The sequence below is a fragment of the Limanda limanda genome, chromosome 13, assembly GCF_963576545.1.
Source record: "Limanda limanda chromosome 13, fLimLim1.1, whole genome shotgun sequence".
Lineage (NCBI taxonomy): Eukaryota > Metazoa > Chordata > Actinopteri > Pleuronectiformes > Pleuronectidae > Limanda > Limanda limanda.
Genome location: NC_083648.1, coordinates 7,749,378 through 7,775,947, shown reverse-complemented (window position 1 = coordinate 7,775,947; position 26,570 = coordinate 7,749,378). Strand labels below are relative to the sequence as shown.

General features: G+C 45.0%; 1 protein-coding gene across 3 annotated transcripts in view; it reads right to left on the bottom strand.

Moving 5' to 3' along the window:
- The window catches only part of LOC133018343 (receptor-type tyrosine-protein phosphatase F), a 127,087-nt gene that overhangs the window by 12,672 nt on the left and 87,845 nt on the right, over window positions 1-26,570 (bottom strand). Inside the window, exons 20-28 of one of the 3 annotated variants that reach the window (XM_061084691.1) lie at window positions 20,687-20,832; window positions 16,607-16,719; window positions 12,865-12,897; window positions 11,357-11,454; window positions 7,759-7,882; window positions 7,299-7,474; window positions 1,909-2,028; window positions 998-1,152; window positions 176-461 (exon numbers count right to left, since the gene is read on the bottom strand). In XM_061084691.1, coding sequence (XP_060940674.1) covers window positions 176-461; window positions 998-1,152; window positions 1,909-2,028; window positions 7,299-7,474; window positions 7,759-7,882; window positions 11,357-11,454; window positions 12,865-12,897; window positions 16,607-16,719; window positions 20,687-20,832 — 1,251 coding nt within the window. Of the gene's footprint in view, window positions 1-175; window positions 462-997; window positions 1,153-1,908; window positions 2,029-7,298; window positions 7,475-7,746; window positions 7,883-11,356; window positions 11,455-12,864; window positions 12,898-16,606; window positions 16,720-20,686; window positions 20,833-26,570 lie in introns of all 3 variants that reach the window. The other 2 variants (XM_061084689.1, XM_061084690.1) reach the window with 2 other exon arrangements.

Here is a 26,570-nt window from a genome sequence, read left to right as displayed (position 1 = left end):
CCAGTAAACTAAAATTTAAAAAACAAGCTGTTCTGAAATGTGTTTTTGTTGAGTTCCACGCTTCATTTCCTCCTGTAGGAGTCAAGGACACACGGCTAGTGAGGCTCATTCAGTGTGGACTGAATGAGGAATCAAACAGAGTAATACATGACCGAGGTGTGTGCTCGTCAGTCACCTTGAACTCCAGCTCCATGGCAGTGACCGTCTCGCCGGGCGGGGGCTGGGTGAGTTTCTGGATGTGTGCGTACAGGTTGCGTGCCAGCACCTCGGTGTTGCCGCAGGTCGCCGCCTCCAGCAGGGCCTCGTGGATGAAGATGTACTGGTCCTCGGTCTGGACCATGTAGTTCCTCTGGGCGCGCATGCAGGTCACGTGGCCGTAGATGTCCACGGACTTCTCGTGCTTCATGCGCTCCAGCATGGCGTCGATCACGATGAAGCAGCCGGTCCTGCCCACGCCCGCACTGGAGGGGAGAGAGAGGGAGAGAGAGGAGGGGTAAATAATTGAATGTTTCACTTTTGTGTAGCAGGTAATGTCTTACGTCTGTTTACATGGTATTATGAGGTCAACTGAAAACACAAAGACAAAACTAAATCTAAATCACAGGACTGGACTGCAAATACAAAGAGTCAATATCATTTAAGCTTCAAATAACATCATAAATATAAGTTGTCTTGTTTTCTTTACATAAATTTGTTTATGTAATTTCTGTAAGCTTCTCCTATCCTTGGGTTTACCTCTATTGAATATAGGCAGTACATGGATGTCTATCAAGATCTGACTTCACATTATATTAAGTATGATTGTATATTAAAAACCCTTCTATTCTTTCCTCCTCCTTCAAATTGTAATGGGACAAATAAAATAGGTTAAATCGATAATGTAGTAAAGCTGATATCATAATTGTTATTTGCACTTTTATATAATATTGAATTTACATGTGTTATGGCACTAAGAGACATTTTGAAAAAGAACCAATTCATTCCTGTGTGCACCAACCTGCAGTGGACCACCATGGGCCCTGCATCTGAAGGATTGCAGGACTTAACCCGCCGCAGGAAGGACAGGATGGGTGTCGGGTACTCTGGTACTCCGTGGTCCGGCCAGGCCATGAACTGGAACTGTCTCACCTCTCTCTTCTCACTGGAGCCGTTCTGCAGGAGAGCGAGAGAAGCATGTGAGTGTGAGCTCGGAAGGAGACTGTGACATTGTGAAATGTAATTGGCTGCTTTTTTAAAAGGAAACCTGTCATGCTCGGAACAAATGTTTTGAACAGGTAAAGGTGGCTCTGTCTGATGAAGGGGAATAGTTACAGTTTGAAAAGAACAAGTAATTTAATTGTCAGAAATGGAGCTATTTTAAGCAAAGGTCTGGGTTTGGCTCATAACTTTGATAGCAGCACATTACGTGCTCTACTTTCATGGCTGTGATTATTCTGCGAGTGTAAGTGTAGATAAACGCGTGTAATTTCAGGGTTGAACTCCAAAAAAACAGTTCCGTGGCATTTTCATCACTCCTGATTGAAACCAAGCAACTGCTCCAGCTGGAAACTTCCTTTAATTTAGAATTATCATGTTTTTGAAATTATAAGCAAGTAATGGGAAGAAGAGGAATTACAGGTATCAGTCACATCAGTGCAGCACTGAAGTCTGTGAATCAAAGTGAAAAAACGAAATCTTCCGTTGGCTTTGTCGAGAGCAAGAGACAAATCTCGGACGTTAAAAACCAATTACACCGGTGAAAAAAACCATTCCAGTGGTAATAGCCTTTATCGGCCTTCAGAAAAATAAGAAATTACTTTTTAAAATATGACCCCATTAATGATAAACCGCAATTACCTGCCGGGAACACGTCCTTCATGACAATCCCATGCTACACGTGTAACTGCAAAGAGAAAAGCAGCACTGTACCTTGTAGAGGGCGAATGTACGAACGCTGTAAGTAGCCAGCTCCACAGTGTCCAGCATGGTGACCTGGATCATCCCGTAGGTCTCGGTTCCTCGTACCGGCCAATACTGGTCACACTTCACCTGGCAGAGGGAGAGAGAGAGGGCACAGTGTGAGGAGTGAACTGCGTCCCACATCCAGCGTGAGGCAGGTGAGAGGCTCGGAGGATCACACTGATTAGCGAGGAGGGAACAGAAGAGAGGTCAGGCTTTGTCCACAGACTAATTAAAAGCTGGAGACTCTGAGTCAGCTCCTCTCGCCTTTAAAAAAAAAACAAAAAAAACAAGCCCCAGCGTATCAGGCGAGTGCATCTGTGTGTGTCTGCAGCTGAAACAGGAATCAAAAGGGCATTAAAAAAAAGCAGACGTTGTCTTTTTACCAGCCTGTGATCATTTTCAAAAAGAATTAATTGTCAGGTGGTTTTTGCAAAGCCTTTGTCATTTATGCTTTTGGTGCGTTTGTGAGGATTGGCCTCTGCACTGTGGAGGGAGACGTGTCTCAAAGCCAGTTCTGGTGTGTGGTGACGGGACAGCAGGTTCAGCCACCTGGCTCCACATGAGCAGAAAACACATTTATCTGTCGAGAGCCTCCAAACACTGGCACTTACTCCACTGTGTGTGTTAGAGAGTGACACACTGGCCTTTGCTACAATCTTTTTTACTCCTTGTGGTTGGCACGGCTTAATTGGCCACAGTCGCTACTCAGATTTCTACAAAGAGACCTTATTCACCCCAGTGATGAAAACCGACCACTGGCTGTCTCTGAAGTTTGGCTCTGGTCGACAGTAAAATGTCTTTGCTGGAAACAAGCACACGACTGTGCTTCATTTGAATGTTTTACACCTAATTCCATAGTTTCTCATAAGGTGAGGAAGTTTGAGGTGAGCCGCATCATTATCTGAACACTCTGCACAGGCAGATGAGCTCTGATGAGTCTTCTTGGGTTCAGAACATTTCCAGGATATGTCTTAAACACCCAATGGCACGGTGGTAGAGTGGGTAGCACTGGATCTGGAAGAATCTAACTTGTCCGTAGGTGTGACTGAGTGTGAATTTGTGTTTGTCTCTGTTTGGAGAGGCGGTGGACTAGTGGCAGAAACTTGGACTATGGGCAGAAAAGGTCTCTGGTTCGTCTCTGGTTCGACTCCACGGAGAAACAACAAAAAGACGAACCTGGATTGATCTGTCCAAAAATCCAAGAGGATTCTCCCTACCCTGTCTAGTGCCCCTGAGCAAGGCACCTTACTCCCCCAACATCTGCTCCCCGGGCGCCGTACATGGCTGCCCACTGCTCTGTGTGTCCTGCACCAGATGGGTTAAAAGCAGAGGTTAAATTTCCCTCCTTGCATGAGTGTGCTTGTGCATGTCTGTGCATGTGTTTGGGACAAATAAATGTATCTTAATCTTAATCTTAAGACTGGATGGTCTTAAGCACTTTTGGAGCTTCCTTTCTCTCCCCTTCAAATCTACTCTGAATGCATACTCTCAAATACAATTGACAGAAATCCGTTGTAGTGACAGTGAACTTTAAACCCTGAACACCACAGGTCTCAGATCATTCCAAAAGTCATTCTGGAAAACAAGCACTAGCATTATACTCTGCTATATCTCTCTGTCCGTATAGAAAGTGGACGCTCAGTTCTAACGTCAGGATTTCTTGGGACAAGGACCTGCTGCAATTGATTCAGATCACATGAGGGGAAGAGATGCGATGCGGGTAAGCTAATCATATCCATACTGCAGCACTGAGCTGACATTTGGAAGGACCTTGGCTGTCTCGGCGAGCTGCTGCAAATCGACAGACACAACGCGCTGAAATTCACCCTTCATATTTCACCTCGTCCGGTGACAAGCCTCCATTCAGAGGCAGAGGGAGACATTGCAGGGGAAACTCAATTGACTGATAGGGGACCGCTCGCAGTACAAACATATGGATTAGCAGTCACCCCAGTAATGAATATCTCGGTGCAGTCTGAGGTTGGGTGGCATATTCTCCCTCGGAAACACACACACACACACAGATTCTGCTTTGAACCTCTCACGTGTCATCACCTGGCCTTCTGCAGGATGCACAGATGATATGCACTCACACACACTCACACACACCTGCGCCTCTATCATTGTGAGGACACTCATTGACATCATGCATTCCCTCAAACTGACCTGAACCTTAAAATCAAATCTTCACCCTCAAAATGCCCTTTTGGGAAATTGCGGAAAAAACGAAATTGTGAAATGTTCCCACTTTGCCAGCATGTCCTCTGGAAGGTCTGTAATTCAAACTGGTCCCCACAAAGAGAGAAGTTCAGGTTCTTGGGACACAAACACACATAAGTGAGTAATATATTTGGTCTCATTTCAAGTTCTGACCTTTTAGGGTTTTACTAACTTGTTATGATAGCACTGAAATTTTCCTTCTTCCGGATCTTATCATGTTTGTCAAGCTCCTGCTCTGTTTGGCACAAGACATCAGTCGGCCTGGGTGGTGGGAGGTTGACTCATTCACCATATGTGTGTGTGTCTGTGTGTTTGTGTGTGTGTCTGTGTGTTTGTGTGAGAGGGAGATAGTGCAGAATGTGTATTTATGGAAAGGGCCGGGACAAAATAGCAGGAATCCCTGAAAATGCAGCAATAACTGATGTTCTGCAATTATCTTATTAAATGACTCCTCATTATCAACTTGCAAACATTATTTGTTTGATGTAATTTGCATTTTGATAGTATTGCTCCTCTTCTTTAGTAATTATTAAATAATGTAATTTTCAACGCAGAGGCAATTTAATCATTTCAATTCACTGTTTGTTGAATCGCATTACGCTAATTGTCATTCAACTACACAATTACTCTTCAGAATAATGGATATTATGATTTTAATTAATATACAATTTTGTTTAAAGAGTAATATAATGTACATACACAAAAACGTTTAGCTACTAACATTAATTTATTTTATTTACAGTCGAATAAATGTCAGCCATGAAACTGGAAACTGTTTTAAGGGATTAAAACAGGAGTTAGTCACCATCTTCTGGTTTGGAACTGCTGCTGCTGCCGCTACGCCTCGTGAAATGATGTCACATGAAAGATTTCAAAGTACTCAGATATTATAAGTTGGCAAAAATGTTTCCGCCCCCAGCAGGAGCAGGGCAGATTCGGTTCTTTGAGTCACTCTCCATAGCGCCGGAGAGCCAATTGATTTTCAGAAGTGTGTAGGAAGTGGGGACAGGCCGGGCAAATGTTTCAAGTCTCCTCCATGTTCTGGAGGGTTCCATCGTTTTGTGCCCGTGGAAAGACGTGCGGCTGTGACTCTGGGATCGAAGCACGAGCGCTCGGTCCTGCCACTCACACACATTACAGACTGTACACAGAGGGATGAGAGGAGGATGGATCCTCACTGAGATCGACTGAATGTGTAATAAAGGTCGTCCTATCCGGCCCTGCAGGTATTCTCAGAGGTGACATTAAATGAGCTCTGCTCCAACAAGACTCATAATTTGACTTAATGATTGATATCATCAATAACTAAAAAAAAATTTAAGCTGATGATTGTTTCTTGAAGGATGTAATTTTGAATTCTTTACCTGACACTGGGTTGTTTCTTTATTAACTCACTTTAAATGAAACTCAACTTTAGGTAATGATTTTTCTGCCACCATAACAAATCAATATCTAAGATTCTGGAAATTAAATCTTTTATTTACAATCTCTATTACTTCCACGTCTTATTCTGGGGACTCTCTTCCATCAGGGAGTTGTATGCACTCACTAATAATGCACCACATACTGGCAGGGACCCACGCTGATTTATTACCTCAAAGGAATTCATGAACACGATTTTGTAGAGGTAATTAAATAATTTTGAATCTCAAGTCTCCCATGTGCTTCTTTTTTAAACCTGCTTTTATTAACTTGAATGTATTTTAGGAGCACACGAGTTGTTGGGTGACAATCCTCTAAACTCCAACTTCAGAGTTTTCATTATAGCTTTCAAGAGCCAGATTCAGAGACTGCACACAGAGACACTCCAGGTTTATACAAGTTTGGCACGGTGTTGCAAAGTATTATATTTAAACAATCAAGTTTTGAACTCTATGTGCAATTTTCTAAATAATGAATGAAAGAGAATGTGCATTATTATGAGCCTCTCAATATAAATGCACTGTCATATGCATTGAACCATCTCCGTACTGTCATTAGAGGGTATGTGAGTGTTGTCATCACATGCAAGGTTAACTCTGACAAGTTACGGGGGGGAAAAAAATGCTAAAAAAGCTATTTATGCAATTTTAGTCTGCAAACAGATTGAGAAGGAGTTCATGGAGAAGTTTTTAGAGATTGCTGAAGACTCAGGAGAAGAGGAGCAACATGAAGCGATACTGTCCACACACAACCACAATATTCTTTGAAGTGCTTGTGACTTTGATCAGGCTGACAAATCCTGCTTTAAAGTAGGGCTGGGGGTCTGGATGCCTCCAGGCTTTGTTGGGTGTAACGTTCCTCCTCTGCTGTCGAGCTACACCAATATATACATACGAATGTTAGGAAACTCAATTTCTGGCCACATTTCAACTCTCAGCGACTCAGATTGTCTAATGTGTCACTGTACTGTCGACTTCAATGGTCTTAAGTTTTACATGAAAGTGAATTTGTTTTTCCCTTCTTGTGTTGCAGCTGTCCTCATTCACTGCAGCCTCCTGATGGTTGGCTGAGGAACAAGGTGAAGGATGTCGTATCACATGCAAAGTGACATAAAAGTAATACCTCGTTTTTTATCATCCTCTGCAGAGAGCAAGTTTGTTTTGATGACATTTCCCCGACAGGAAATGTATTTCTGGTTTTTCTTTCTTTCGCTAGTTGATTACCAATCTCACAAAATCCAGACCTATCACCACGGCGCTGGAGAAAGGTCTGGCTGCACACCTTCTATCATTCTGCTCTAGGGAACAAAAAAACCCAACCTCGCTTGTTTGTATTTCTTTCACCAATTACAGTCGGAGGTGACGCTAATCCCAGGACGCAGGAGCGGTGCCCCTGTAAATAGTGTCGGGGAGGAACTTGTTTAAGTGGAACATTTACAGGGAGGGGAACACTGACAGTAAAATGGCTAATTCACTGCAAGGAAAATGGTGTAAAAGATGCATTTCTACTGAGTAACTGCATAATCCAAATGTGTCGGTTGCTGGTTCTGAGGGGATGTCATTGTTTACCCCTAGCAAAGGGGATTTTGAGTAAGTTTCTCACTAATAAATTATGCAGTAATCATTCATATGTTGTTATTGTTGATAAATAATGTAAGTAAATCATTTGAGTCTGTTCAAATCAATAAATGAATGCATCAAGGGGTCTCTCCTTACCCGTGACTTCTCCTCGAGTCTCGTCATCATGACAATGGTGTTGGATCTCTGCTCCCACACCATCCTCCAGAAGTCGCTGAGTGTCTCTGGCAGAGGCCCCTGTGTGGCGATGTAGGCATTCTGCTTCCTGTAGCCGTCGATGTAGTTGGAATTGATGTAGTCACTGCCTGGAACAGCTGCAAACAGAAAACACAGGGCGTCCATCACATATGTTACACAGTGCGGTTATTTGATCTGATAATATTGAACTGGTGGCGAGGACTTTTACACTCATTGAACAGACAATCGGGCTCTGAATGGTATTTTCCGATCAAATCAAAACACTCTGTATCAAAGGGAAGTGGGTGCACGGGAGATTTCTGAGCAGCGGCTGCTTTTCACACACAATGTCCTTGGAACCGGTGGAGGAGGCCTCCATCAATGGCTGCCTGAGGGGTTAAGTGCTTACATGAGCTCTTACCGTCCACAGAGGTGAGCACCACTCTGGAGTGGTCGTAGGCGATGACGTTTGCATAGCGATTCTTTGGCTTGTTGACTTCCATGTTGGAGTTCTCCCAGGTAAACTGCTGGCCGGGATCAATGGACTGTGAGGGCGGGCGGGGATAGAATAGAGGGAGAGCAAACAGAAAAAGATGGAGAGAGGACGATTATAAGAGAGTGGACAAAGAGAGACACAGAGCAAAACAAAATAGAAGAAGCAAGGGGTAAGATTAAAAAAAGCACAAAGGGAGGCTCTTGTGTTTAACACTGGTGGAAGGGAAGGGACAAAATTACACCGCTGTCTGCTGTCAGCGCTTCTAAAGCAGGACAACAAAGCCTTTAAAAGGAACGTACACCCCCAACGTGTCCCTTCAGAAGCCACAGCGGAGGGCTACAGGTAAGTGGTTTTAAATTGTGTGGGACACTGTGCCCCGGCTGAAGCCATCAGTTAACAAAGTGCCATATTGCTACACGGCGTCGGCTGTTGGTGCATTAGCCGGTTAATTATTTGCACGGCACTTGATGTCTCGAATGCTAATGAGGCAGAAATATAAGAGCACTCGTTTTCTCGCTCTCCATCAATTGATGCAAGAGAGCCGGCGAATTCCTCCAGCTTCTAAACCAACATTATGAGAACGAAATTAGGTTTAAGGAGTTGCAGGCAACCGCGAACACTCATTCTGTCCCTTCAGGGTAGTCCTATTGAATTACATGATTCTCCAAAGTCACATGCCCGGCTGCTCGCGGTAACCACTGTTCTCCTCATTCTTTTTTCTGTCTTTTCTCATTTTTCTATTTCTGTTGCCTTTCCTTATGCTCTGTTTTTGTTTCACCTTCTCCCTTTCAGCTCCTCTCTGCTTTTAACCCTTTCCATCTGATGTCATTTGTCTTTCGGGGCTAAGACGACAGCCGACTGCATACCTATCGATCCAGGGGGGGGATATGTGACGGCCTCCCATCCCTCGGCTCAATAAAGTCACAGTGTCTTGTTATTCTGTATCGATCTCCACCGGCTCACACCGGAACCTTGTCCACTAATTCCCCGGACCTTTGGACTCGCAAATCCAGCAGGACTCTGAACGACTCCTTTTGGAATTCTTTCACTTACTTGATGTGGCTGAGGCACTAAATTAATTATTAGAGATGATTTTTTTGGTCAAAGCTTGACAGATAAAACATAATAATTATTATAAGTGGATAAAGGATCGAATAAAGGGATCAAGGTGAGGTCTGGGGAGAATTCCGAGCCATGAAATGATCAGCGAAGCAGCACTATCAAAAGTGTCCTGGTCTTGTTGGTTCATTAATATTTCTATAGAGTAAAGTGAACATCTCAAAGATACATTAGGAACAGGCGGTTTTAGATCTGACTATTTAAGTTACCAGAGAAAGCCTTGTACGTGCTATTTGACTTTGAAATGAGATGTGAAAAATATGGAGTGCTCATATGCAGGAAACTTTTACAACAGCTCCAAATTGCTCAGTGGAGAGAGTCATGTGGGCATAGGCCTATTGCTGCTGATGAGCTCGGCACTGCCAATTTCTCTGTCCATGCCTGCCAGCGTGAAGAGAAAGATTTAATTTGCAGTCAAAACGCGTCATATCCATATGAGAGCTCGGTGAACGCAGCGGGTATGCTACACCGATGACAACTAGCAAACAAGTAAGGTAGAGGTGGTGGGAAGAGGTGAGAAGGAAACGGCAAAGGTATTCTCGCTCTTACACTGGAAATGCTTTCAAATGAATATAATGATGGCGCTATGACGAGTGCAGCGTGATATTGCTTCCTGTCAGGAGGAGCTGCAGCAGGCCTGATTGACAAATCCTGCTCATTACCCAGTGTGCACATGGCTCAGCGTGCTACGGACTGGCGTTGGTGCTATAGGAAGTGTCAGGCCGCCTGAAACATCAGGGAGACGTAGCGGTGCAGCCTCAACAATTTCCAAGCCATGATGGTGAAGCGCGGCGGGAGCAGCCGGCGAACGTGAGTGTGACAAAGCACCATGAGCTCCGCCACAGCGCCTTGTTTGGCGCGGGGACGGGCGGCCATCTGCCGGGCATGGAGGGGGTCTTCCCTGGCTCGGGAATGACTGGTGCAAGGAGGGAAGGGGGCCAAGCTGGTGGCCTGCAGGCAGACAAACCACTTCTCTGGCTTGATTCGTTTACACTAACTCAACAGGCCGTGAGGGCAAAGTGCTGGAGAGGCACTGAGCAGCACAACCAAGAACTAATTGTCTCTCCAGTTAGCTGCTCATTTCACAGCCAACCACATCAAAAATCATTCAAACAAAGTGCAACTCTGCATACATGGATAAAACATATATCATAACACTTCTTTCTCATGCATTGTAATGGCTCCTCTCAGATTTGAAGACCAAAGTTTTAATCCGTCTTCATTGATATAAATGGGGTGGATGAAATGCTCCTATCTGTATAACACAATACAGCTTGACAGCACAACAAACCACATCCTCCATAATGACCGTGAAGTTGAATAAATATCTCTCAAACTAATTTAACAACCTTTTGTGAGGGTTGGATTTATGCATGGCGGTTCCGTTACAGCGCATTAGATTGGAACTGAGAATGTAATCACATCTCAAATCGGAATGAAGGTCTAAATCATGTACGAGAAAAAGCACAAACATGAATTACTAATAAAATAAAGTACCACTTACAGCTGTAAATGTATTTTTTTTTTAACCGGCAACACTTGTTAAATGATAGAACAGTTATATAAGGCTTTCAGATAGAAGTTTTTTTTTTCCCACAGCAAACACTGAACAGAGTAGAAAGCACAACAGTTATGAAATGTTGGCTAAAGTTTGGGGCTTGTAGTGATGCTCGGGGAAAGGTCACAAGGCCACTGAAATAAATGTTCTGCTTCTCTCTGGAGTGTGAAATTGCACTGCCAATTTCATACTGTAGCAACACACGCTGGTCACAGACAGAGGCAATCGAGTAACCTTTTAGGTTATGGTGAATATAAAAAAAGATCTACAGTCACTCCTGCTGCCTTGTTTCGATCCATCAATCTAAGGGAAAGACTTGATCGGACAAAACGGATCCGACGATCACAGCAAATAAATAAAAGACGCCCCTTGTTTTTCTGCATTCAAGGATGCCTCGTCTCTTGATCTGGCCTTGCGTTAGTCCCCACACCAACCATGTGCCACTTTAAATGCAAATGTGCTCCCTTTTTTTGGAGGAAGAACACTGACAAGAGATAATCCCTCACAGAGCCGCATCGCAGAGACCGCCTGCGAAATAACATTCTTCGGGGAAACATCAGGACGCACACAGATTGCTTAAGCAACTCGCCACCTGCTAGTTTTGTGAAAAAGCATCTTGCAGCATTTAATGTAAGTGTCGGTTTCCTGGTGGGATTGGTAATAGAGCTGTAAAAATGACTGAAGAATGTCTGCGAAAGAAGTCTTCTATAATCCATTTGAATACATGCATATGGGATCAAAGAGACATAAACACAAAATGTCCTCCCAGACACGATAACAAAGAAACACATTTATGCGCTTGAAAGACACTGATACGCCATTAGCACAATAGCACACGGCTCTTACCTCGTACTCCTGGGAAAAGCGGAGGCCGTCGTTCGCCTTGAGTCGCTCGATGTGGTCAGACAGGTCAACGACAGTGATGGGCGGGTGCTCCCTCATTCCTGGGAGAGGAAGAGGAGGTGGGAAGAGGAGGGAAAAGGACAAAGAGGAGAGTGAGACCAGGCTGTTCCTCCTACATTAGACATTCACACAAACATTGGTTGGACCACAGGGTGAGTGAGGCTGCCGGTGGGACCATGAGGTGGCTGTACAACAGTGAGGAGAGTGCACTTTGTTCAACAATGCATGAAGAGAGGGAGAGGAGAGAGGAGAGAGGAGAGAGGAGAGAGGAGAGAGGAGAGAGGAGAGAGGAGAGAGGACACAGGTTGAAACAGGCTGGTGACATTTGGTGATATCGTCATGCTAAGTGAGGAGGACAGAGGTGGGGCTGGCTCTGCGATGCACATGAGTGACTGGGTGAGCATGCTCCTGGAAGGAAGCAGGAGGCAGACATCTCTGACTCCACAACGCTCAATCGGTGGCAGAGGTGGGATCAGAGCAAGAACCCACAAGTCTCTACGAATCAGTCACACTGTCACTTCCCTGGGAGCAGAAGAAAAAAAGTCACTGGTCACCAGCCAAAACTCGTTTCTTTGAAAATCTCTTTCCCTACAATAGACTATCTTTCGGCCAAGCCTGGAGCGCTCGGGCTGGATTAATTTCAAACAACCTCCCTGCCGCTCTCGAGATTTCTCATCGCCGGGTTATTGGATGATTTATTGCTAATCTACCGACACAAATTCCCCCTGTGCCTGTGAACTTGGCAGGGCTCTGTGCTTAAACGGATTGCCGGGAACTTGCCTTATGTGTAAAAAGTTAACTGTATGACACGCATGAAGACGCCCTCAAGTTATACACGGAGCATCATTAACCTAACATAAAGCCTTGAAGTCACACAGAGATCAGGATAACACTTTAAAACGCTGGAAATATTAACATTAGAGCCTTTGGCTGAGCGCATCTGGGAGGTCATGGGTCACGCTTTTAGACTAGCGACCGCTGAAACCTCATTATTGCTGCAATGCTAATGGCTAATGCTCGGTAACTACAGCCACTGCACAAAATGAGACCTGACCAATTAGACTAATTTAATACTATCGCATGGGGGCACAAAAGAGCACATTCACATTAATGTGTATGTGTTTGTTCGGCCAGGTCTTTTATAGCCACATTATATGCTAAATGGCCAGCGAAGTCATAGATAACAAGGCTAATGTACAGCAAGTGTAACTGTCCGTATTGCTCAACCATCCGTGAGGCCATCTAGTCTCGTGGATTCGCACCAAATAGGTGTTGTGGGAAGTTCACGGCCTAGAGTGGCCCTCGCTGCATCCTTGAAGTGCCAGAGGCATCAAGCTTGTGGGCTTGTGATGTCTGTCAGGATTGCGACATGGGAATGGGATCGGGGGGTGAGTGAGAGAGGAGAGACTGCATGTGTGGGAAATACACAGTAGGTGAGAGAGCAGACTAACTTGGAGTGTTGGGGCAACGATGCGAGCTGGGACCTGTGGAGAGAGGAGAGTGAAGGAAGGAGGAAGAAGAACACTCAATCAATGGAGACGGCTCAGGATCAGACCAGGGCCTTGTAGAAAGCTATTAGTGTTTGCTCGCTTAGGACAATTCAAGTAGTGTACGTAAGGCTGTGACACAGACGAGCATACAAAGCTTGGATTTGTAAGAGTGAGCCTTCACAGCTAAATGTGGCTCGTGGAGTATTTGGGTGTTTTTTTCCACTGCAAGATAAAGCACAAACAGGAGTGTAGTTCAGGTCAAAATGAGGAAAGGTGTGGTCCGAGCCATAAGTACAAAGGAGTAAAGTCCACTGAGTACACATGGGTCAGCACGGCGCCACACAAGCACTTTGTCCTGCATCTGTGACTCTCACTAATCTTTATCTCCTCATGTTGTCATCCTATCATCTGTCAGGTATTTTTCTTATCTTATATCTATGATAGTTTGTGTGTATTTTTAACGCTTGGCTGCACCTCAACGACCTTTAGATGGGATAATACATCCGACGCCAAGATGGTGTCTCGTCACACATGGAAGTTTGGGTGATCATTCTACCTTTTGACTCCAAATTTGACTAAGCTGGTTGTTTGTTTCAAGCCTGTATTACCGTCTGATTGCCTGCATTATTTGCTCCATTGGACTTGGTGGGTACAACTTTATTTTCACCGAAATAAATGATGCCCAACACTACGACCCAGGTTATGAGACCGGAAACTCCTTTTGAAATGCTCCCCTGTGAATACTTACTGCAAATTGCCCTATGCTGTAAATGGCACTGCACGCTTTATCTGAAGCGTTCAAATACATAGTGATCATAGTTAGGTATTTGCAAATAGAATCTGATCCAGGTCCGGGACGGATGAATAAAATAAAACAACAGAACTGCTGCTGGAGAGCCAGGAGCTACAGCCCAGGTCTGTTTAAAGGATTATTCTGGTATTTTTACACCTGGGTCAAAATTATAAATCTGTCTGGGTCTAAATATTATAAATAATTCATGAGGAAAAAGACATGTTTTGAATGAGCTGAATATTTTGTTATAACCTCAAAAAGGCAGCAATTTAAAAGTGCTCTCATATGTTTAGATTGTAGAGTCTGGATTCCTCGAGATAAATGTGAGTCTCGTTCAGGCAGAAATCTCATGAGAGTTGAGTTTTTGCAGGAAACTCAATATGTAAACGTGACCGAGAGTTACAGAGGGCCGGCTGCGACAGAGCGGAGGAACAACACTGAGTTTGAGGAGGAGTAACTTACTTAAAAAGAAAAAAAAAGACTGACCACAATTTACAAAGCTTTCACAGGCTTATTTTAGTCGATAGGGACATGTTGAAGTTGTGGCTACTGGTGCAACAGGTCCATACACTGCACCTTTGTTACCATCATGTTTGCAGTGTTTCCACCACTGCCGGTCAAACAGGAGAAGAAACCCAACACTAAAGCACTTACTCCTGGAGGAAAGTGCGGTTTCAAGAGCAGAGAGAAGTGCGGCAGACGCAGTGGAGGTAATGTTATTAGCTTAAGGTATTCTGTTGACATGGCATCAGTACTTTGACGTGGACAAATGCCCCGTGGGATTACATTACAGCCGCTTCGCAGTTTCCATATATAGTGGTCTCGCTCAATAAAACATTTTTGTCCCTATTAATCATTTACATGCAGAAATGGGGGAAATAGGGCTCACGTTTTAAAGTACCAGAAATACCCTTTAACAAAACCAACATGCTAGAATCTGCCGGACCACTTAACAACAATCAGAATCAGAGCAGACATGTTCACCTGCTGCGGGCGAATCAAAGTGAGAGAGGGGCGAGAGACAGAGGAACGGGCCTGTTCAATATTCACTCAGCTCAGTCTCACACATGAGATTTTTGATAGTCACAAAACAGGAAGGTGAGGAAGAAAGAGGTAAATGTTGACGTGTGAAGACCAGAGAGAGAGAGAGAGAGAGAGAGGGAGAGAGAGAGAGAGAGAGAGGGAGATGAAGAGAGAGAGAGAGAGAGAGAGAAAGATTACCCTACAGGGAGAAATGGAAGACGAAAGAGGAAAGAGGTGGAGTGGGAGGATGGAAGAACAGTCCTCCTTTAGAGCGGCAGCATTGCTTAATTCCTTTGCAGGGGTTCAAAGGGGCTGTGTGTGTTTCTGTGTGTGTCTGTGTGTGTCTGTGTGTGTGTGTGTGTGTGTGTGTGTGTGTGTGTACGTCGAATGGGATCTTTAAACACACAGAAGCGCACAGACGCCCGGGTTGACATTTTCTCTCAGCTGCATTGTTCCCTCTGCCTGGCTCACCTTGACATCGGAGGCAGCAGGACTCATTACCAGCTGGGTGGAATGAAAGGAGCTCATGGAGGAGGGAGGAGCGAGGACCGGGGGGGGGGGGATTAGGAGGAAAAATGAAGAAGGCTGATGCAGAGGCGGGCACCCCCCCCTTCTCCATCACCTCCACCAGAACCCACCCCACTTCACTAACGCACGCGGCTGTAATCTGAATCACTCGGCCGGACTCCAGTGATTCTGATCAGAGCTGAATATGATGGTGAACACGATTCGTTTATTTTCTCTCCTATCGACCCATTTTTGTTTTGTGTGTTTTTTTTTTTTTTTTTGAGAACTGGTCGAATTTCTTTAGCCGACGGAGAAATAACAAAATAAGCAGGACACATAAATTGCACACAGCAACATCTGTTACAAGGCACTAATAAACAAGAGACCCGTCTAGAAGAAAAGAAGAGGAAGGCAGGTGTTCATTGCAGGAGCAGATTGCTTCTGGAGAGGCTGTTTAGAGTTTAGATGAGAAAAGAAAATGAAATATCCACCATTAAAAAAAAGGGGGGAAATAAAATATATTAAAGAACACTATTATAGTTATGAGTCACCTTTAGAAATCATCTGTTTTTAAATTACTGCCTGATGAATTCCACATAGCGATTGTGTTTTCAAATCCCTCGTCACAAAGGCAGAGTGTACTTTTTTATTCATTTTTATGAAACTGTCGAGTGAACCTGAACCTTTTCCAACAGTGCTCTGATTAAAATGCACCAACTGAGAGTAGAAAGTCACACATTTCAAGAAACCAGCCCAGTACAACACACTTTTCTCACTCGCTCTCCCATGGGCAACTATACAGGTTCATGGGAGGTTTATTCTGCATTCACGTCCTGTCTGAGCTACTGTTATAATGAGTTTCCAAAGTTGCAATCAGAATAACCGGTCAAGGCAGATGGCCGCCCACACTGAGTCCGGTTCAGTTCAAGCTTTTCTTCCTGTTTAAGGGGAGCTTTTCATCTCCATTGTTGCCAAGCGTTTGCTCAGAACAGTTGGATTTCTCTGTTCTACTGAAAGCTCTCAACATTACCATGTAAAGTGCCTTGACTGGTGAAGCGTTAACATCAATTTCCAAGTCCTAATTAGGGCTGGGAAACAATATATATTCGTCTTGGCACTTGCTTCAAGTACATATATCCCTCAGTGTTGTGACATGTCGTTTCATTTTAATGTAAAGTCAACCACACAATCAGCTCTTTAATCTGAAACTGTCTCGGTGATGAACACAGTCCTGAAGATGGGGATTTCTCCAGCCTCTCCCATCAATCCCATATAACATAAATGCAGGATGAGTTCATTTCTCAGGGGCAGTTGAGGGAAAGCGAAGCAAACTTGACCATGCGTAGATAAAGCTATGATTGTTAGACCATCGTTTGTTACCTGGGGTCTGGTAGTTGAGTCTTCTCATCTCCACGGGGTCGGAGGAATTGGGCAGCAGGGAGTCTTTCACCCCCCCTGAGTGGTCGTCTTTGGGTAGAGGAGACGCCCGTTTCCTGTGGTAGCAAAAAACATGGAAGTACAGCGATGAGGACACTGTGGTGAGACGAGCCAATCGCTCAATACAGGGGCGGGGACTTGGCCGTCAACATCAAAAGTTACTCGCTGAGAATAATTCATGTTTCTTCTAATTGGTTGGAAAACAAGTCTAACGTCTTCACTGTGCTGCACACTTGATGAGGTTAATTGCATAGTTAATGGTTCTCAAATTGTTTTTTTCTGAGGACCAGCAATTGAAGAGACAGTAGGTAGCAGGGTTCTACCCCCATTAGTTTGCCAACTGGAGTTTAATGTGTTTGAAGAAACGCCATCATTTTCCTGGAGTGGGCTAAGTTGAGTTTGTTTGCTGCTGGATAGGTGACAGCTGCTGTGTGGGAATGTGTACTTGAGCGTGTGTGTTTGTGTGTAGCGAAGATCTGAATGTGTGATTTTCTTAGCTGTGTGTGTGTGTGTGTGTGTGTGTGTGTGTGTGTGTGTGTGTGTGTGTGTGTGTGTGTGCGGGCAACCACACATTGTGTTTACTGGCTTTCCAGATTGAGAGGAAAGATGCTGTAATTAGCTCATCAGCTGGGTGGCACAACACTGGGTAATTAGACCGGTTCTGCGGCACCTGCACTGCCAGGCCTGGCCCGGATCGGTCTGACACGGCACAGACACGAGAGTGCAGCTCGGCCTGGCTCGGCTCAGTCGGCCGTGAGTCTGTCCATCGGGTGGAGAGAGGGAGTAGAGAACCCATCCTGCCTGTAGTCTGATGTTCAGACAGGCAGCATCTGTTGACATGTGCACACAGATGTACACGTTCCCACCTCTCTCACTTACAGCTGCAGACTCACACAGATACAGCTGCAGACTCACACGCCTCCTGACTGCGAATGGAAATGGGCGGAAGGAAGCATCAGGGTGCCCTGTGGAAATTTCACATCTCATTGCACTCCATTTGCAAGTGGCGAGCGTGGGTTTTAGGAAGGAGCAGGGGGCCTCCTGTTTGTGGTGAGAATACATAAAGCTGGGGGGTGCACACGCAGCCTTAACCCGGCCCACCTCAGCCCTCGTGGCCCTGGGCCTCACTGCCACCTGTTCACTTCTGCAGCGAAGGCTTAAGCTAATGCTAGCAGCGTGACGGCTAATCTATGACAAGCATCTCTTCCTCTCCAGCCGAGAGCTGAGCCAGAGCGTATCCGGTTCTCCCACTGCTGGTGCTGGGGGGTGGCTGCGTGTGTGTGTGTGTGTGTGTGTGTGTGTGTGTGTGTGTGTGTGTGTGTGTGCGTACGTGTGTGAAATATGTGGGCATCTGGAATCTGTTCTCCACAACCCTCATCTCCAACTCTCCCTTCCAATCAGTTGCCAATCTACGTGACACTTCAGTGCCGGATTTAAGTAAACATAGCAGCAATCTCAATGGGATTATTCTCCTCAGGCTCAAAGTGAGGGTTAAGACGTGTAAGAATGTAAGTACACACAGACTTATACACAGTGTGTGTGTGTCGTACGGGGAGAACTTAATGAGGGTAGGACAGGGCCCTTTGTTAACACTCCTGCTATGTGGAACCAGGCGGGGGGGGAGGGGGAGGCGGCTAAAAGTGGAGGAATGGGTCTTGGTGGAAAATGTCAGCTTAAGAGATGGGAACATTTCTTTTTCAGCAGTTTCCTCGTCTGGCATTTACTTCACAATGGCCCATTCAGCGGCAGGTGATGCCTTGGCATATTCAGATGGGGCCAATCGTGAAGGGGGGGGGTGCGCTGACACTGGCTGGATAATGAAAACACAGCACGGAGACAAACCACGGCAGACAGGACGATCTGAGGGGGGAACACTGGCACTAGGTGTGGAGCATGCACCGGTACACAGATGTGACCTGGGGTTCCTTTAACCCCGGTTATACAAAGGGTGCAGAGTCCGTTGCTTCTCGTGTAATTCTTGTAAAACGGGTCAAATCAGATCAGGCTTCAGTTTGAAGACGAGCTCTTGTTTTTATATTTGAGTGATTCTTTTTTTTTGGAAGACCAATTGGAGGAAAGAGAGAGAGGAAACTGACTCTGCAACCACTAAGAGCTGGTGGACACCAACAATTTACAACACAAATGAAGGGGTCTTGGGTGGTGATGGGTGGGGGGGATGAGATTGTGACTGACATAACAGTAACAGTACCCACCTTTCCTGTTTGCTGCTTTCATAGAGGACAAAAAGAATGGGGTGGGGGGGTTAATATGTAGTTCTTTCTCACACGGACCGATAACTTCCTCACTCAATGCTCTTCTGACTCTGTGCTATTTTCAGGAAGTTGAATGTACGTCCTCCAGACATTTAAACCACAGCATAGAAAAGTTATCCTTATACTTATTGGAGACTTTCTGAACACAACCTTCATGATGACTGCGGTTGGCGCTGGTGAAATATGCAGGTAGCAATAACAATCCAAGCTGAGAGAGTGATTATTCCTTTTGCACATTTGCTGCCAGTCCACTGTGACAAGGGCACACAGCCACCTCCCACAGTTCCTTCTGTCAATCTGTGTCTGTGCGGAGAAAGGGCTTCCAAACGGAGGACGTGCTATTCAGCAGTGAGCTGTCTCCAGGCCTATTATTAACCAGTCCCTTTGCTCAGTCTGCTGGAGATGGCAGCCACACGGCTCTCTGCGAGGCTGTGGATGGCAGGTTGGAGGCTCGTGTGATGGGAAATGGGACATTTTGTAACGGTGCCATTAAGAGAAGATATGCAGGTGGGACTTAATCAGGAGGAAGTCCACTGAGGTAAATAATGGCTTACATGTAGGTAATAAGATTCCTAAAATGGTGTTTTTATAGTGTCTAAAACCCATTATGTTATCGTTAATGAGGTGATATCAACATATAAACAACTGTTTAATACTAACAAACCTAAATAATGGATGGTTGTATTTAGGTCTGCTACAAATTATTATTTTCATTTTTTATTTATCAATTTATCATTTGGTCTATACGTTTATTTTGTTTTGTTTATTCTGAAGAAGTCACCGTCACATTTTATATATATAAGTAGCAGCTATAAAATATTTCACATTTTTGTTAATAAATTACTTAAATGATTATTCAGTTATCAAAAATAACAAAGAAGAATGGAAGCTTTGACTGCTCAATTACAATTAAGGTCTGATGTTTTTGTGAGGAGGTGGCTACCTATTGCAGGATACCTCTCTAACTGAGGGGAATCCTGTGGTACGATGGAATGTCTTAACTGTCCATTTATTTATTTACTTATTTATTATTTTTCACTAATCAGTCTGTCATATATAATTTGTGATATTGTCAAGGAATGTTTGTGTTTCTCTTCAATAAAGTTCTAAAAAAAAAAATAAAAAAATAACAAAGAAGATATGAACCAACTGATTACTGAAGCATTTGCTGTATTATTTTACATGTATAATAATATCATTTGTCTGTGAATCCCCAGTTCTTTGTCTGTTTGTGGTTCAGCTGCACACGGGCACCTGAGGAGCTTTGAAGAGATACAGCTCCAGCTCTTAGCTAAGCCCTCTGTTGCAGCCGTCTGTTTGTTACCTGAAATGACCAGTGGCGTTGGCTACAGCAAACTTCCCACTCCTACCTAAAAGTTACCGACAGCCGAGCTATACTTTTCATTAGGAGGTCAATGTCAGCTGCCTTTCCAGCTGACACCTCATATAGTAGTTCTGTTACAGGACAGCCAACTGGGGGCCAAAATCTCTCAGGGAGAAATGAGAGTTTTCTGAAAGACAAATCAATTCGCCTTTGGCTCCTTTGCAATTACGCCAGATATTATTGTAAGGAAATTGGATGTTACAGTTTGGCGTGTGAGCAGCTTGGTGCTAGTGGGAGAAGGGAGCATGTCTCATTATTATTCCTGATGCAACTAAAAGAAATTTACAATCACACTCGCTGCAAATTAACCTCAAACAAACACAGAGAGGAATAAGCGAGGAATGACACATGGGCACAGCCTCTTACTTCTTAAAGAGCAGGATGGCGATGACGATGATGACGATGAGGACCACGGCCAACACTGGGCCCATGACCCACAACATCTCAGGCTGCTCACTCAGACTGGCTGGGACCTGGATCGGGTCGGAGTAGGGACTGGCTGAAAACGTCATCTGTGAGGAGACAGAAAACAGAAGGCGTGAGACAACTTCAGAGTCTGCAAAGGTTTCACTTAAGACATTTTATGAGATTCTGAAAAGTTGAATTAAAAACAGCCTCCACATTTGAGGAGAGCTGAAATTTAAGAGAAGAACCATGTGAGCATGTTGTTACGATAATTATAACATTAATTGTGTAGTTTTTAATTGTAAAGGAACCATATGAGGTATTTTAATGTATAACAATGTCACAATATTAAGGTAAGCAGCCTCTTATATCTCTAAATGAGAGAAAAACACAACAATTTATCCCAAACATCTTATAATAGACATTTATTACACAGAATCTTCTGTACCTGTAACAATGTTGAAAAAATATGTATTTCCTGAATAATAGAGCCGGGTTCATGGGTCTCAGCAGAAGAATGCATAAAACCATCGAGAAAACACAAAGGACTCTTTCCCAAAAACAATAAGCATCTCGGGCTAATGACGTTATTATTATGTTTCTATTAAAGCTTAGCATGACATTAGAGGAAACTGCGACTGCTGCTGACAGAGCCAGTGAGAGACAAGGAGGATGAGAGAGGTAGAGACGGAGAGGATTAGTGTGCATGTCCCTTGGCCACTGAGATAAATGGGGGCACAGGAGAGGACTCATCTCTTCTTCATTAGTGTTCACACCGTGACGGAAGAGGAGAAGGAGGAGAAGGAGGAGGTGACTGTGAGGGTGCGCTTCCACCTTGGCTGTAAATGAGACATCTCCCTCCCCGCTCCTTCATCTACAAATGACGGTGCGGGGCGGGGGGAGGAGGAAGGGGGGGTGTGTGTGCGAGTGTGTATCCGAAGAGTGGGTGCACGAGGCGACGCAGCCAGTGTGGCGTTTAAAAAAAAAGTGTTCTGAGAGAAGAGGGAGAGCAAGGTGACAGGTAAAAAAAGAGAGAGGGAGGGAGGTGTGAGGCCTCTGTCGTTAAGAGCTCAGCGTGTCTCCTATTGAACGACGATGGGAGATGTAGATCGGCAGGGGGGTGAGGAGGGGCATGGGTGACAGATCGCAGCCCTCCGAGGGAATTGGGCTCCCAGCATGCAGCGGGAGTGGCGGGGCGGCGGGCGGCAGTAATCCGGATCATTAGCCGCACAGCAGCCGGCTCCTCGGCACACAGGCAGATATTAATTAGAAAGATAAGCTGTGATGAGCTCAAAGACTCCTGCACTCTGTCACATAGTTGTGTTATCTCTCTCCTACTCTCTTGGGCAAGTGGCAGAGAAAATGTTAATGGTACAGCATGTCTCAATCATGTACACGCAGACCGGCACACTCTGCAGGAGGCCCGGACGCCAGATAACTCCAGTGAGGGAATAAAAAGTTTCACCATTGGTGTCATAAAGCTGTGGTTTACAGCTGCGGTAGTTTTCCAGTTGTGTTTTAAAACACACAAATACACACATCAGGCACATGAGACCAGTTCTCTCGGGACCTGCGTGCCTCCGGGAGGAACCTATTATCTAAGAACAAAGAGAGAGGACGCCGCTGATGTGACAAAACCACCAGGCTTCCTGTTCCTTCGGGACGGCCCAAAAAAGGCTGCAGGAAGTGGCCCTGCTGGGAATCCTGGGAAAAGAGAGAACGTTTTTTCTTCTTCTTCTTCTCCCGTCGTAACAAATGACTGCAGCTGTGCTTTCAGGGAGGAGTAAGGGGCGGACGAGCGAGAGGAGAGGGCCCAGCAAAGAGAGAGAGAGGGGGCTTTTTGTCTGTTGGTCACGGCGAAGTACTGCGATCATCCATTTGAACGGCTCTAATATCTGATAAAGGCTCAGTCACGCGGCTCCACAATGCTTCTGCCCTCGCAGAGCGGGATCACAATGGAGCGATGGTGCAGTGATGGAATGTGTGAGTCAGAGAAAGTGAGAGACATTAAAGTAACGGTTATGTGTATGTGTGTATTTGTGTACAGTAAGCACGTGGGCAGGTTGTGTGGATGAGAAGCAGAGTTGGCTGCATGTTGATAAAATACCTGAATTCCCTCAGTTCAGAGGACAACAAATATAAAATCTTTTTAAAATACCTATAGAGCAGAGAACTGCATATAAAAGATTGAGGTCATTCTGCCTTGAACATTTATTGCAAGTGTCACTCAGAGAACAAAAAGTGATGACAGATCTCTTTTTAGAGTTTTTCGTTATTTCTGACCTCTGACATTTTTTATAATATTTTTTAAGCAACATCCTCTAAACAGGCTTCATAAAGGAAGTTAATTAATTCGTTATGACCTATAAAACAACCCCGTCCATGATGAGAAGAGGAGAGAAATAAGCATTAAGGCTCCGATTGAGATCTACTACTGTTAAGCAGATGCTGTATATTCAAAGCATTGTGTGTGAATGATAGTAAAACGTATTTGCATGTGTAAGGAAGCGTGCGCATCTGTCAGTGCGAGAAAGGAAAGGTGTATGATTGCGTGTTAAGACTAAACAAATGTGTGTAGGAGTGAGCATGTGTGTGTGTGTGTGTGTGTGTGTGTGTGTGAGAGCATACACAAAATACACAAAACACCAGCTTTTCTGAGCCTTTTTTCTCCAGCTGCTCTGAAACTCCAGAGTGTTTGTCGGGGGTCGCGGCGGCTCAGAGTCGTGTGCGTACGGGTGGGTTGTAAGTGTTTGTCTGAGACACAGTAAGAGAACAGGAGAGGGAGAGAAAAAGAGTAAGAGAGAGAGAGAGAGTGGGTGTGTGGGTGATGAGAGATGGCAAAGAGTGACGAAACAGAGAGGCAGAGAGAGAGAGAGAGAGAGAGGCTGAGGTGTTGTGGTAGCAGCAGTATATCAAGTCTGCTATCTGGCCCGTGGGCTACACAACTTCCTCAGTCATCCGCTGCGCCGCCGCCGCCGTCCCCGGAGCATAGAACCCGCGATGTGCAGAGCCGGCACATTAGTTTGAACACGCATCTGACCTCCAGCGCACGTCTCTCCAAAAAAAAAAAGAGGCTTGAATTAGCCGCAGGGATGTGCGCCAGACACACAAATAAAAAAAACATGCAAGGATTCCATTATGTATCTGTTGTTGTCTCTGCCTCCACGGGGAGGCTGAGGAGCCGACGTCCTCATCGGTGCTCGACGTAGGCAAAGGGAAGGAGAGGAAGAGAGAGAAGAAAGCAGAGGTGGAAAAGCTGAATGGGAAAGATGGTACAGTATGTGTGTGTGTGTGTGTGTGTGTGTGTGTGTGTGTGTGAGGGAAGAACAGAAATGTAGCTGCAGGCTCTAGTCTATCCTGTAGGATGACCATTCTCCCTCACACTCCTGCACTTCTCTCTCTCTCTCTCTCCCTTTGTCTCTGCTCCATTTTATCCGAACATGTCCTCCTTTCCAGATCCTGCTCTCTTCCCTCCTTGGCTGTCTCGGAATACAAAGCAGCCCAGATATCTCCAGGCGTAACTGGAGGGAGAAGCCTCCAGGAGGAAGTGACATAGCAGGTTGAACAGAGGATCCTGTCAATGTTCGCTATTTTTTTTTTCACCACCCTTGGAGAAAGGTTGGGCTTGGAAAAAAACAAAAAAACCACGATGCTCTTTTGATATTGTTTGTCAAAGGCTCTTACATTTAGAATGAGCCAGTTAAGAGTGTTTCTGAGCCCAGGGCAGTGACAGACATTAGAGCCACTAAGCCAAATCTTGTTGAGAATGACTTGAATATAAATTCCTGGACAACGATACAAAAGGAAAACGTTGGTAAACACATCTGAACACTCTCTGTTTTTTTTGGTTCCTCTCCGTTTGCCCCACTCTCACCTCGTCCTTATCAAAAGAAAAGCACACATAGGCACAAATCGACCCTTTCTTCCACAAGTTCACTCTCTCTCATCCCGGCTTCACATGCTGGACGGGACACAAGACAAAACAATCTCTTGCCTCCCTCTCTTCCTCTCTCCATCACCACCCTCCCCTTCGTCTCACATCACACAATATTTCATGCTACCTCCCTCCCTCCCTCTCTTCTTGCATTAAACGATACTGTTTATACACACCCAGCATCTATCATCCCATTTCACACTTCCCCCGGCTTGTTTATCTGCCTTGGGTGCTGGGGAGACATGAAGGCACACTCACTGTTTCTTTCTCTCTCTCTCTCTCTCGTCCCCCTTTGCCTTCCTTCCTTCTCTTCTTCCCTCCAACCAGTGCTGGCTGCTTGTGGCCATTGATATACGAGGGCTTATTAAACCCTGGCGGTCGTTTTGAGCCACGCTGGGGGAGTTTGGGTGGTGGCGAAGAAGTGCAGTAAAGACACAAGTCATTTACTCCAGTACTTCTTGTCTCATTCTCCCGGGTCTGGTGAAGATCCTGCTGGAGGCAGCTTCTGGCGACTGCTCGGTCTCACAGCTCGCTTTACCTTCCGTACTCGTTTGTGTTTGGTAATAAATGTTTGCAATTGCCGTGTTGGGGGTGACAAAAACAAACACTGCTGTGGTAGCTGAGATTCCCAAAGAGTGCGGTTAGGGGATTTGTGCAGCAATCAATGAAATCCTGCCGGTAGTTGCCACATCAAGAGCTAAGTACATTTAGATGTAGAACTAAAAAAACAGGTTATTGGGAGAAATGAGAGAATTAATCTGTTTACATGCACTTTAATAATCTTGCTACTGTAAATTCTGTGGTAATTATACTGAATGCAGTAGCTGACTTATGGATTTCGTCCTATCTCCTACAGTATTGTTGAACCAACCAAGTTTAATTGCTTTGATCTGTCGTTCAATGGTAGTTTTTTGTTTCTTTATTCAAACTTAGATACAATGGTCTTGGGTGTGAAGGCACTACTACAAATTAGGAACCTTCTTTCAATCCTTGTAACAGCATCTCCCTCTCTGTCTAAATTATGGTTTGTCCAGCAAATTAAGTTCATTTAATACATTGTGTTAAACGCTAAACTGGGGCTGCACAAAACTGAACAAAAAAGGAAATCACGATTCTCTCCAGGGTTTTTCTACTGGGTTCATTTTTATTCATGCATCCATTATACAAACTTGTCTCTGTTTTTCCTCTCTGTCATTTGCTTCTTCTCACTCGGTCTATTTCATTGCTGGTTTTCTGCCATCAGCATCACATGGGGTAACAGCATGTTGTCATTGGTGGAGGGACAAAGCTAAGATAACGTAGCATTATGGGGAATTTTAGGTTCTTTGGTAAGTGGCACTTGTTTTAATGCAGCTTTTGTCTCTAATTCAAATGCAGCAGAATCTTCATTATAAATGATAACGCATGAAGGTGTTATGAGAGATCAAGATTTTAATGAGCTGCTTTCTCTTAACGCCAGCTAACGGAAACCAGGAGTCTTGTTTACATCAAGTTGATTAAATTGGGTCAGTGCATAGCACCTAGCGCTGCCGATAACCAGGTTACTGAAGTGAAGGTAAACACACACGGACTGACTCATGGAGCGAAGCCTGATTAATCCGAGCGATTAGGTTTAAAGGTGGGAGGGTGCTGTGCAGTTTAAGGAGGGGGAGAACACGGAAAGAGACAAATCGTGAGCGCCTGCTGATCCAACGTGGAGCGTCTGGCAGGTGCAGGAACAGTGTTGTGCTGCGATGGGGTTTAAGCAACTCCTTTGAAGTGGAGTGTATCATGGCTGCCCACTGTAGCCCCCCCGCACACCTCCCTTCCCCACTCAGAGTGAAGGAGTGGGGGGATTACGGGGGGAGAGGGTGGGTGGGGTGGGGGGGTAGGGTGGCTTTAGAGACATTTAAAGCAGCATTTCAAGGGAAT